The 13,684-nt window shown below is 45.9% G+C and overlaps 1 protein-coding gene across 1 annotated transcript; it reads left to right on the top strand.

Annotated features, from left to right (window-relative positions):
• Window positions 1-521: 521 nt before the first annotated feature.
• On the top strand, window positions 522-12,287 carry LOC110560493 (glutathione S-transferase A2). Its single transcript, XM_021656447.2, has 8 exons — window positions 522-599; window positions 1,074-1,141; window positions 3,833-3,941; window positions 6,827-6,878; window positions 7,707-7,839; window positions 9,674-9,815; window positions 11,108-11,239; window positions 12,053-12,287. The coding sequence occupies exons 3-8, from the start codon at window positions 3,855-3,857 to the stop codon at window positions 12,173-12,175; spliced, it is 669 nt and encodes a 222-aa protein (XP_021512122.1). The 5' UTR covers window positions 522-599; window positions 1,074-1,141; window positions 3,833-3,854; the 3' UTR covers window positions 12,176-12,287.
• The last annotated feature ends 1,397 nt before the right edge of the window (window positions 12,288-13,684 follow it).

Genomic DNA, 13,684 nt, shown 5'->3' with positions numbered 1-13,684 from the left:
TTACAGTTGGGGAGAAATCAATAGAGTTTACCAAAACAAAGAGAGGCCAGCCCCGGCCACTGGTAGGGTGAACAGACTCAGGTGAGTGATATGCATCGCTTTGGCTAACCAGATCATCAAGTAATGATTAAGAAACCAAGACCTATGAACCAATGGTTGTAACTAAAATCACAAATCAGCATTTGGTCTGTGAGTAAAGCCAATGGTAGATGTCCTGGTTTGTGCATGAAAGAAAGGATTCTGAACTTGGCACATTCTCACTAGCTTGGAAATGACATTGGTAATGATGACAAGGCAACGTTTCCACAGCAGTAACACAGGAGCTCAAAGGCTGCACTGAGACCCAGAGCATGCTGGGACAGACTGTTGATGGTCATCTAGGTTCAGCTGAGTTGTGAAATTCCTTTCTGCCTTTGGACTCTTGGTTAAACTAGTACAAAGATTACGACATATATTGTGCTATTGCAAGATTTTAGCATGCTCCATGAGATAAAATAATCAGGGGCCAGTGTATCCTGCTGGTTCAACTTAGCCTTGGATTTGAAACAACATATTAGTTCTGTAATTTAGGGCTACATCACAAACTCCCCTCAAACTGAGTGGGTCAAAGTCACATTTTGCTATGATAGCTGAGGGGTCTGTGGATTGACTCGGATAAGGGTCGTGCTATTCGAGACTCTCAAGCAGCTTTCCTTTCTCTCCTTTCCTTCATTACCATCCTTCCACTCCGTGTGTGTGTGTGTGTGTGTGTGTGTGAGAGAGAGAGAGAGAGAGAGAGACAGAGACAGAGACAGAGACAGAGAGAGCAAGCGAATGATATTGCTAACAGAGAAAAGAATCTATATAGACTTATGGAGAAGCATGTGTGAGGGTCATTTACAGACAGTAGGAATCTTATCAGTGACCATATTAAAGAACTCTAGATTTTCAGGGAGTGGTAGGGACTCCTGATTGGTCATCTTTCTTGTCTATCCTGAAACTCTGGAATCTTGAACTCTGTGGGTGTGTATGGGAGAGGCTGTTCTCTATTGGTCCTCACATCCTGGCTTACAATTGTCACCCTTTAAAAGCAGTTTCCACACTCATCTGGAGCTGGAGTTGGTTGGAGAGCGAGTGGAGAGGAAGTCTGAGCACTCAGGAGGTCAGTATGGTGTTTTATATCCTGTGTAACGTGTTCTCTTGTCTGCAATACTGGAAAATAGGTTGTTTAATCTAGCATACACTAATCGTATAAAATACTGGTATTATTATGTAATTTTTCACTCATATTTATAATATACTTTGATTATATTCACTGCCCATTGGCATTGATATGGTTCCAGCTTATATGAATTGCTTTGTGACTAAGCAAGCTATTTCTCCTCTTTTCCTTCTCTTTTTCTGTCCTCCTTCCCTCCCTCTCTTTTTCTCTTCCTACCTTCCCTTCTTCCTTTCTTCCTCTCTCCAGTCTTCATTCTTCCCTTCTTCCTTTCCTTTCTGGCTCTCCTGTCCTCTTTTTCTTCCTCTGCTTCTCCATCTTCTCCCTTCTTCCTTCTCTGTCAGTGTCACCGAACCACAGGATGGGGTTCCATGTGTTTTCGAGGAAATCTGCATGTAGGGGATTTAGGAGAGTGAGGAGTGGACCTGGGTGGGATCTCAGGCAAACCTAAGATCAATTATGTTCTTCTCTTGCACTGAGTGTGCCAATCCCATGGGGAAACTGCAGAGTCCTCTCACGGGAGAACTGAATTTCACCCCAGACTCTCTCCCCAGGCTGCCCTCTCCCAAAGCACTTTCTGTATTTGGTTTTCTACCTTTCTTGTTTGCCATGTGAATTGCCATTGCTTTGCTAACTCTCTTTAAATAGCAGAGTACCAGGTTTCATACTTAAGGTTTGTTACTTTATTACTAATTTACTGTTTAATTACCCAGCACAACCTATGCTTTTGAATGGTGAGCCCTGGAAAGCAAATAAAAAAAAAAGTGTGAATCTTGAACTATTGAGCCCTGGCATATCTGAGGACTGTGCAATGAATGTTCCATCAGATATGGGGGGAGAGGGGAGGCTGATTGCTTATTTCCTCTGTGATCACAGATGTGTGTGTGAGGGAATGAACAGCAGAAAAGAAAACAGTACTCTTTGGAAACTGTAAAAGTTCAGAAAACATCAGTAAGAAGATACAGACAGAAGGAATCAATCTGTAGAACGAGGTTAATACAAGCTCTGGCACTGAGTGGTCATGTGGCCAATCCCATGCTGATGCTCAAAGCATTCATCATGAATGTGGAGAGGGCCTGGGGACTCCTAGGCAGCATGTAGCTCCACTCTGCGTGGTTAAAGAGAGAGCCACACACGTCAGCATGGATGTCGTTTATGAGGCACTCGTCACCAAGAGGGCTGTAAGGCAGTAGGCCCAGAGATGCTCTACAGTGACAGCAGCATGGGGAGGACAGAGTCAAGGGCTTGTCCAAAAGCCTCAGCATCTCAGAGTGCCTATGACATCCCCAGGACAGAAGCTTCCAGAGTTCATGGGAGAAAACCAGGAAAGGGAAACAAAGACAAAGAGAACAGAGCATTGTAGTGCTCTGGAGCCAGCTGTTAGGTGCCCACTAGGAGCAGCTGTAACCTGAGGGGGTTGGGAAGCCAGTGTCTGAGGGGTAAGAATGCAGCTGATGCCAGGCCACACACCTGTAATCCCAGAACTTGGAAACAGAGGCAGGCAGATCCCTCTGAGTCTAAGGCTAGCCTGATCTGCAGAGAGATTTCCAGGAAAGCCAGGTCTAAACAGAGAAACTGTGTATCAACAAAACGAAAGAAAGAAAGAAAGAAAGAAAGAAAGAAAGAAAGAAAGAAAGAAAGAAAGAAAGAAAAGACAGTAAAAGATTTAAAAAAATGAATATTGCTGAGGCCTGGTAATGATGACACGGCATTCAGAGGACACCAGGTCTAGAGAATGTGATGTCTTCTAGACTTTGGAGCCACTGAACTCATGTGCACTTACACACACACACACACACACACACACACACACACACACTCTTAAAAGTAAAAACAGAATTCTTTGTAAAAGAGTCTGAAATTTTCTGTCTATCCTATCCCAAGTTCAAGACATTGCCCATGACCCATGATGCTGACTTCCACCAACTGAGCAGCAGGGACCCAGCATGTCTGCCCACAGTGCAGGACTCCTCAGCTGCCCTCACCAGGGCTTCCTCATCATGTGACTGTATGGACACCAGTGTCTCCTGCAAACTTGCAACAGTGACAGCTCTAGACCAGGAAACTTTGTGGTGATTAAATGAAGTTCATGAGCACCTGCCGTGATCACATGACACGGAAGGCAGTTACTTCTCTTGTGATATGGAGCTTACATATCAGCTACTCTCCTTCTGCCATAGGAAACGTGGTCCAGTGTAGCAGTGGGAAACGACCACAACAAGAGATGAGCCCCTCTCCTGTGGGGAGGGTTAGGGTTTGGCATAGCCATGCTGACACTAAGTCAACAAAAGCTGAATTGCACAGCCCAGGAGCCAAAGGACTGGGGAGGGACTTGGCCTCAACCCCTGGGATGTCCCAGCTTTCCAAGGATCACCAGACTCCCAGATGCTTCATCACTGTTGGATCTAGACCAAGCTCATTTGTGTCCTCAAAGTGAAGGCCTGGGGCCAGCTGAGACCGGTCTGGTGCAGTCTCAGGTTGGTGGTTAAGGGTGGATGAGAAATGAAGTCAAGAAATCGCCCTGGACCCTGCAGCCATCCACGGAGTAGGCAGGCTGCCCTTGCCTAGTGCTGCAAAACTAAACAGATCTGCACAGTCTGCCCTGGGGCTGACCTCTCTGCTTCTCCTCCCTAGTTGGTGAACCACAGTTGCTGCCATGGCCGGGAAGCCCGTGCTTCACTACTTCAATGGCCGAGGAAGAATGGAGTGCATCAGGTGGCTCCTGGCTGCGGCAGGGGTGGAGGTAGGTTGGGCATGGCTCTTTTGCAGCTGGAGCGCAGATCCGCCTTAAAATACTTGTCTAAGCCGAGAGGCTCCACACTGGGAAAAGGGAAGAAAGTTGCGCCTTACATGGTGACTGTCTTGTACTCAGAAGGAGACGGTCTGATTTGAACAAATGACCATTTTACTATGCTCTCTCTAAAGAACACATTCACAATTAAAAGATCTTTTCAGGAGAAAAATTAAATCTTTACTTGGCTAATTGCTTATTTGAGTTGATTCAAGTCACATAATGAGACATGGAAATAGATTCTTGAATATTGATATGATAGTTGATTGTTGCGTATTTATGGTGGGATATTGTGATTTTGTTTTTAAAGACTGCTTACATTTAGAGCTTTACGGTGAGGTGTTTGTAATGGCAAATTGTGCCACCTCATGTCCTCCTGACATCACGGACAGAGTCTCAGAGAAGATGGCACAGGGATGAGCAGGGTGGACATTACCTGTGGGTTATTGGAGCTGGTGATTGACAGGTTGAGGAATTTAGTCTCTTGTATGAAGTTTTACAACACAGAACCAGAATAAAAATGGCTTAAAGATGCGGGGGGACTGAAATGATGGTTCAGTGGTTAAATTCTCATGCAGTTTTTGTTTGGTTTGGTTTGGTATTTTGAGACAGAGTTTCTCTGTGTAGCCTTGGCTGTCCTGGACTTGCTTTGTAGACCAGGCTGGCCTCAAACTCACAGAGAGCCACCTGCTTCTACCTCCTGTCTGCTGGGATCACAGGTGTGCAACACTGTGCCCAGCTCGCATACTGTTCTTGCTGAGGACTCAGGAAGGCTGTAACAAACACCTGCCACTCTAGCCTGGAAGGGTTCCTGAGCCTCTGACCACAATGGGCACTTGCAAACACACACACACAAACACACACACACACACACACACACTTTTCTGAATATAGTATTAAAAAAAAAACCAAACATTAAAGTGGATAAACTATACCAGAAAAGCCAAACAGAGTTACCATTTAAAACACGCACCACAAATGGGAGGCCTGACACAGAACATTGTCACAATTGGCCTGTCCAAACGGAGCAATACTCAGTAATCACTTTAGAGAGACTGTCAAGTCCTGGGTGCAGGCCTGGTCGGGAAGATACAGGTGGTGAACAGGAAAGGGCTTGCTTCCTCAGGGGACCCCATGTCTATGAGCCTTCAGGGAAGTGTGTGAGTGGTCCAAGTGTGGGGCAGAAACAGCATTCTGCAGTTCAGTGTCTTCCTGCCCAGCTTTTGAGCAGAAAATGCTGATAGGCTTGATTGCATGGCCGCCCTCTAGAGGCCTTACTGGGAAAAGCACTTCCGGTTCACACCAGGAGAGCTCAGCAGTTGGGATTCTTGGAGAGGAAGTCATGGGCACTACTAGCTAGAGATCTTGCCCTCAGACAGGAGCAGAATGGGGGCTTAAAGAGTGAAGGGGCGTCCTGTGAAGGCAGCTTTGGTGTCTTCAGTCAGTGTCATGGCAATGTGTTTACCTCAGCTGTGGAATCACATTTCTCCATTCCTAAATGAATAGGGCTTCAGCTGGCCCCTTTCAAATGAAGGGGTGCGTGAGAACTGAGATACCCCAGAGCCATCCTCAGAGGAACGCTTTAAATCAGGGAACAATTGGGTGCCAGAGTCTATTTCTGCTTTGTGGCTCAGGGATGTGTTCTCAGCCATTGGACTGCAGAGTTCAGAGAAGAGGAAAGTGGGGTTGGGGCCTTCTCCCAGAACCCCCCTTCTGTGTGACATGGTGACTGAGAAGGCAGTAGGCAGGGCTGCTAGAGTCCCTAGCTCTAGCCTTCCTTATTCAGTGGCCCCACAGACTGGCCTTGACTTCAGCCTCATCAGCAACCTCATAGCCACCAACCCATCCCAGTTCAGCCCCCTGTGTGTTGACTGTCACCACTCCCTGTGCCTCTGAATGCTGTGCAAGGTTTTGGCACTTATCATTACATTGCCTATCAATCCAATACTGTGTGTTATGAAATCATCAGCAGACTGTCACTCCAAGTAAGGTAGAAGCCCAGTTCATCCTTTCATAATTGAAATGTTTCTTTAAAATGTGAAAAGAAAAGAGTAGTTTAAATTGCTCTATCAGGCTGGGAAAATGGCTAGGTGACTACATATTAAAACGGATCGGCTCAGATGACAGGAATGCATGTGAAAGGCCACAGTAGGTTGTCATTGGGTATGTGCATATAAAAATTTGAGCGAATTTGATGAGGGCACTACAGTAATGGCTTGGCCCCTCAGAGTTCTTTCTTACACATGCAGACAATCTGCTTTGGTTCCCAGCACCCATGTGAGATAGTTAAAAACTGCCTGTTACTCCAGCCCTAAGGGAAATCTCTAACCTTGGCCTCCATGACTCTGACCTCCAGAAGGACATATTCACATGTACAAGACCACACACACACACATACACACACAACACAATTAAAATTAGGAAAATTAAATCCTGAAGGAAAGAACCCAGTTGATGGTGGGCCCATGCCATGTACCATGATGGACACACAGCAAGTCCTGTTCTGTTCTCACTGGAGTTACCAGGCTTTCCTGAGAGCACAAAACCTCAGCAGTCCATTTCCCAGTGCTGGCCCGACAGGGACATCACTCTCTTCTTAGGACCTAAGCGTGGAGTCACAGTGGAGGAACACTACAGGAACAGGCACCTTCGTTTGATCAACACCATGTTGTTCACGAAGCGAATCTGAATTTCCAAGTGGCCACGATCAGACTCCTTTGTCTCTATTGGAAGGTTTAACTTCTCCAAATAAAGTACCAGGCAGGGATCACTGAAGTTCCAGAGTCTACAGAACACAGGAGGAGCTAATAGAATGCATTTGCTTTTTCTGCTTTCAGTTTGAAGAGAAGTTTATAAACACCCCAGAAGATTTGGAAAAACTAAAAAAAGGTATCACCAAGTATCTGTGTGACTGCCGTGCCTCATAGAAGGCTTACCTGAAGGTGATGGCGGTGGGTGGTGGGTGAAATAGTCACAAATGGCAGAGTGGTATGAGGTAGGTTGTGGGGCTCCTTGAGTGCTGTGAGAATGGGAACAGTGATGGGGGGGCAGATTTCCCCATGGATTTGTCTGGTGACTTGTGAATGTTTCCTCATTGTTTCTGCATCAGAGTCAGCTATCTCACTCAGGCTCACTCACTCACTCATTCAGTCCATGTTTTACCCACTCTGTCCAACAACCACACAGACACATGACCATGGATTAAATCATGGATGGAGAAACAGCTGGGACAGTTTTCTGAGCATTTTTATCATAGCTGCTGATGAGTTCCTATCTCCTGACAAACACAGGCTGGAGGAGTCTGTGTTTCCTCTGGTGACTCACTCCACAGGAAACTTCCTCACAACACCTTAACCTCATGAACATAATGGGACTTTCAAAGTCCCTACTTAGCTCTGCTTGCATGGTGGCCCTCTGCTGTCCCTTCCTCGCTTCTGACTGTATCTAGAGACATGACTTGAACATAAAAACATGCATGAGAGACAGAGCATGTATCTGTATAGAAAATAAAGATGAATGAGAGAAGCTCAAAAGGCAAAAGAAGATGGGTGAGACAGGGAGGAAACAGAGGCTAAAAGTAGATGAGATTGTGCTTGAAAGACTCCAGCCAATGCTTTATGTTTCCCCTGCATGTTCAGACATTTCAACACAACTTTTCTGCTCCTGAGAAGTGAGATTTGGACAGTTGATGGACCTTTTCCCTTTCTCCTTTCACAGATGGGAGTTTGATGTTTGAGCAAGTGCCTATGGTAGAGATTGATGGGATGAAGCTGGTACAGACCAGAGCCATTCTCAACTACATCGCCACCAAATACAACCTCAATGGGAAGGACATGAAGGAGAGAGCCCTGTACGGTACATTTCCTGTTGTTACCCCAATGGGTTCTGGGCATAAACACTTAGGCCAAGTCTGGTAGAGTCTACAGAGGGGAGGAAAAGCAAATGGGGTGGGTTCTGGTGAGTGTGGCTACAGCAGAGGATGATGTTGCCAGCATAGCACAGGGACAGAGCTACATGGACTGTGAGTCCTGAGCATGATGGAATCATGACCCCAAGTGCTCAAGGTTTCAGTGACTAGACCTCAGCCAACATCTTAGGACAAAGGATATTTGAGCCTAGAGAAGGATCCTATGAAAGGAAGGGAAAAGAAGCAGCTGCCCATGTCCGGGGAGTAAGAATAGTATAGAGCAAGAACCTGAATTTGAGCCAGTTCTATGTTTTGGGCAACTCAAGGAGGCTTAGATAAGCTGGTTCCCAGGGACCAGGGTCACCTGAACCATTTAATTCAAGACTAAAGCAGCCAGGATGATGGTAGTACCCACACTGGGATCTGTCACAGGCCTGCAGTGTCACTTGAATACCAGCTAAGTGAGGATTGGGGGAAAGAGAGCAGGACAACAGAAAGAGGACACCAATTCTAGGCTCTGATCAAGGTGTCATTTAGTGAATGTAAGGTCAACACTTAAATAGCAGAAAATTACAAACAGTTTCTCATAGCAGCAGCTTTACTTGGCAAAGCGTAGGAGGATTCACTTAAAGTTACACAGAATTTGCTGTCTGGTTCCCATGGTTGCACAGAGCTTATTATCTAGTTCTCAGGGTCAGAGCTCCCTGCTGTAGGACTGCTAAGATCAGACACTGAGACACTGAGCTTTAGATTTGAGCCAGGGCCAGGAGGCCAAATTCCACTGCTCAGACTCAGCACCAAACAGAAATATGCACTCCAGTTCGGCCATCAGCTCCTACTAGACTGCCACAGGGATCCACTCTGCTGTGAAAGAATCTTTCATTCATAAACCACTTTGTGGGAGTATTGCAGTAGCTCAGAAGGCTGAACGTGGTGTTAGCTCCAATATGAGGACCAATATGTCTGTGGGATGTAAAGACATGGTTTTGGTAAGACTTGTGTAGAAATATTCCTAGCGGAATTATTTAAAATTTTCTACTGGTGGAATCATTGAAGGCTGTCTGGTGACAGCCTCTCTGGATGAGCCACTGAGGTTCTCTGTGCTTGCACTGGGCCGTATGTTTGTAATAAAAATTGTAAACGAACCAACAAACAAACACAAACAAACAAACAAACAAAAACCTGGGAGGTGTGGAGGGAGGAGGGGAAGTAGTGGTCTGAATATAATGTTTGAGAAAAGAAATTTTTATCATTTCTTACAATTTATTCAACTTCTATGCCGGCTGTGGCCCCCTCCCTTGTCTCCTCCCAATCCCACTCACCCTCCCTTTTCTCTCTCTCTGCCCCTCCCCCAGCTGACTAATAGGAGAGGTCTTCCTCCCCTTCTATCTAAGCCTAGCCCATCAGGTCTCATCAGGACTGTCTGCATTGTCTTCTTCTGTGGCCTGGCAAGGCTTCAACAGGGGGAGGTGATCCAAGAGCCAGCCACTGAGTTCATGTCAGAGGCAGGCCCTGTTCCCATTATTAGGGAGCCCACTTGGAGACTGAGTCTATGGGCTACATGAGAGAAGAATTTTTAAGAATGTTTTAAAAGTGTATTAACTGACAGGATGTTGTAGGGGGAAGTTAACACATCTGTGAAATATAAACAGACAATGACCCATTAAAGGCAAATAACTTTGCAACCACCTTTCAGTGTTTCTCAGATTTTAAGATTCAAACATACAATAGGGAATCCTTGAAAACCCTTGAAAATTTGGGTCATTTTGTCTTTCAGGATTGACATGTATGCAGAGGGTATTGCAGATCTGTGTGAAATGATCGGGCAACTGATAGTATGCCCCCCAGATCAAAAAGAAGCCAAGATTTCCTTGGCAAAAGACAGGACCAAAAACCGTTACCTGCCTGCCTTTGAAAAGGTAAGCAGGGCCTGGCATGGTGGGACATGCCTTTAATCCCTGCATGTGAGGAAGAGGCAGTTGGATCTCTGAGTTTGAGGATGGCCTGGTCTATATAGTGAGTTTCAGGACAGCCAAGGCTACACAGAGAAACCCTGTATTGGAAAAAAGAAAGAAGGAAAGGAAGGAAGGAAGGAAGGAAGGAAGGAAGGAAGGAAGGAAGGAAGAAAGAAAGAAAGAAAGAAAGAAAGAAAGAAACAAAGAAAGAAGGAAAGAAAGAAAGAAAGAAAGGAAGTAGGCTCTTTGAAGTTGGGGACACTGAGTTTCAAGGACAAGAGAAAGGTAGAGGCTGGGAGAGAAAGGTTGCTGCAGAACCCACCTTCACTTCCATGAGCCTTCCTGTACAGCTCCTTGCCCCATAGGGCACTGTCTAAAAATTGCCTGGGAAAAAACACGTCATGGTCATGCCAGTCTAGGGGTTAGTGTTCAACAGGGTTCATGGCCACAGCCAGAACTGGATCTGTGGAAGGCTGAGCCACCCCAGAAGTGGACCTAGATCCTGCAGAAAACAATGGGCCTCAATTCCAGAGCAAACTGCAGAAAACAACAGAGGAGAAAGTATTGTCCTATTCTGTTGCACAGGGAGGCCGGAAAACAGCTGCCCATCAGAATTGTGACAGTGCTTCAAAGACAGAGGAGAAGTATCTGAACAAGGACAGTGATGGAGGGTGGGGAGGAAGAGGTTGATGAAGAGATGTTCATCGGTTCTAAGTTACTTACATTCCCCAGCCCAGTTCACAGTTTACTACAGCATGTCAGTGGTGACACAGTGAACCTTAGGAGTCAGAGCCAACGATGTAGTTCAGATTCCAGAGAAACAAGGAAGGCAGGCAAGGGCAGAGTGCAGACACCGGATGTTCTCTGGGGTGAATGGCCTAAAGATGGAGTCTCTGTTCATGAAAGGCTGGAGGGGAGGGGGAATGTCCTGAAATCCCAGGGCTCTGTCACTTTAATATGAGGGGGAGGACCATGAAGTATCAAGGGCCAAACCCTTATCACATGTGGAAAATGCATGTAAGAGTGGACAGTGTGAAAGCCCTAGGGATGTGGCAATGACAGAGAAAGATCACCTGGGCGCTCAAGGGGTCACACACATCACTTCTCACTCTCCCTCCTGCATCCTAGGCCTAGGGAAATGGCTGCAGTTCTATACCTGCCCAGCAAAGGGACAGTGTCGCCTTGAGAGACTTGAGGGAAGTTAGCAGCTCCAGACCAACTCCACGTGCCCATAATCTGTCTCCTTTAATTTTCAGGTGTTGAAGAGCCACGGACAAGACTACCTTGTAGGCAACAGGCTGACCAGGGCAGACATTCACCTGGTGGAACTTCTCCTCTATGTTGAAGAGCTTGACCCCAGCCTTCTGGCCCCCTTCCCTCTGCTGAAGGTGAGATCACTCACAGAGGTGGCCACACACATGCTTCTGAGAATATAATGTGGGCCTGTGGGCTGCTGACATCCCACCCTCTGGTCTCCTAACTCAGCTGCTAGACCCTGGGTTTCAGGCTGGAAAATCATCTTTTTATGTGCAGAGATGTGAAGATGGCACCCCAAGAAGAATACTTTGCTTTCATAGTGAGAAAGGTGCAGGACTCCAAAGTTCTCTCCCTGGACCCCTGTTCCTTGCAGGCTGCTTCTGACCTCTCTTTCATCTTCCATCTCGTGCATCCTGTCTTTGCACACTCAGTGTCTGAGCAGCTCTCTGTCATGCTGCTCCCCTTCCCTCAGCTCTGTCTCTTGCTCTCAGCTCTGTGCTTCCTTTTCTACAGCCTCCACCATGCTGTCTCCTGGGCCCCACTGAGGCCATCTTTGTCTCCCATTCTGGACATTGACTGTGAGTTGCTTCTGGTTAGGCTTTGGTATTTCCTGTCTCTGTTTCCAACTCAGGTTTTCATGTCTTCAGTTTTCTTTGGTTCTCTCACCTTTCTTGCCTGAGAGACAGGGTGCTGCCTGCTTTGCACCACAGAAAGCAAACCTACAGGGTGTGTCTGTTAGGAGATGGGAATTGAATGTCAAAAAGGTTTTAAGACAAATTATACTTAGAAATTATGGTTTCTGGCTTATGGATTTGATATGCTTCTCATGTCTACACTGGAGCTGTTGCAGGGATGGAGTTGGCCATCTTCTGGGAGGGGCTCAGATTTCCTGGGCTGTGCACACAAGCAGTTCCCACTCTCAGGATGTGGTTTCTGGGTTACAGGCCCTGAGGAGCAGAATTAGCAACCTCCCCAATGTGAAGAAGTTCCTACAGCCTGGCAGCCAGAGAAAGCCTCCAGTGGATGCAAAACAAGTCGAAGAGGCCAGGAAGATTTTCAAGTTTTAGTGAGGCTGCGTTGACTGAGACCTCATGTCCCAGTCTCTCTGACATATTGCAAAAATGTGAAGCAGCTGCTGATCTTGCTCTTTTGAGATAATAAACATGAACAAACGCTTTATGTATCTGGTGTGTTTGAAGTGTGTGTGATCTGGGGTTCCCGGTGTTACATCTAAAGAGGAAAGCTAACTAAACTCTCTTCAAGGAAAACAAAGCTTGTAAAGGAATGAACATAAAAAACACTAACCAGGCCTAGTGGTGAGTCCCTTAATCCCAGCACTTGGGAGGCAGAGGCAGGAGGAATTTTGTGAGTGTGGCTAGGCCAGCCTGGACTACAAATCGAGTCCATGTCAGCCAGGGCTACAGAGAAAAACTGTCTCAACACCCTCCCCAACCCAAATAAATCACTAGAGAGTGAAGGGGGGACTAACATCAATGTAGAATAAACCAAAATGTTTAAACATAAAATTAATTTAAAAGATTAGGGAATGAAAAAAAAAATGCAGAAAAAAACTTAAAGAGTGAAAAGAAAGACTACAAGCTGGGGGACCAGTCATTAGGTAGCTAGTGAAATAATTTTTTTTAAAAAAGGAAAATATAATGAAGAAAAAGAAACACAATATTAACTATTTAAAATACTGAAGGAGGATTTGGAGGGCCAGCTCAGAGGTGTAGAGCATGGGTTAATCTTACTGAGGACGCAGGTTAGGTCCCCAGCATCTCTACAACATCTCACAACCATCTCCAGGTCCAGGTCCATAGAACCTGATGTCCTCTTCCGGCCTCTGTGAGCACTGGACGCCCATGACATGCATACATGCATGCAGTCAGAACATCTCAACACATAAAATAAATTTAAAAAATATTTTAAAAGTAAAAATATATAGACAGGAAAAAAAATACTCATCCGAGAAAAAGAACAATAAGAGAAAGTATCTTTGAAATTTTTCAGTCTTTAGCCACATAAGGTAGCACACGCTATTCATCCCAGCACTTGGGAGACAGAGAACATGGATCTCTATGAGTCTGAGGCTAGCCTGGTCTACATAGTGAGTTTCAGGACAGCCAGAGCTACAGAATGTAGAGATACCCTGTCTTAACAACAACAACAACAACAAAGCGAAACAGAGTTCTGTCCTGGCCCACTGCGATCCCCTGACTTCACCCTGAAGGAGTCTGGTAACAGAAATTTGCCTCTTGGCCTTGGCAGATGTTGGGCTAATGCAAAGTTCAGTTTCTCAGAGCCTGACCTTGACAGTTTCTCCAGCAGGGTGCTTGCTCTGTTCCTGAGAACTAGATAACAAACCTCGTGTAACCTTGAGTGAATCCTTGGGTGTTTTGCCAAGTGAAGAAAATGGACTTTTGCCATGAGAAAGTTGCTTGTGGCTTTTGGCTTTAAAAAAGCCGTTTGAGAGCCTAATAAACGAGTTTCTTTCTCTGCCATGAGCTCAAAGCCTGTGACATGGGCTCTTTCATGACCAGTGTTCAAACACAACTCATCTCTGTGACTGAGACTTC

This window comes from Meriones unguiculatus, chromosome 6 (genome assembly GCF_030254825.1).
Source record: "Meriones unguiculatus strain TT.TT164.6M chromosome 6, Bangor_MerUng_6.1, whole genome shotgun sequence".
Lineage (NCBI taxonomy): Eukaryota > Metazoa > Chordata > Mammalia > Rodentia > Muridae > Meriones > Meriones unguiculatus.
Note: the sequence above shows the minus strand (reverse complement) of the source record. Positions and strands in the feature narration are given on the sequence as shown.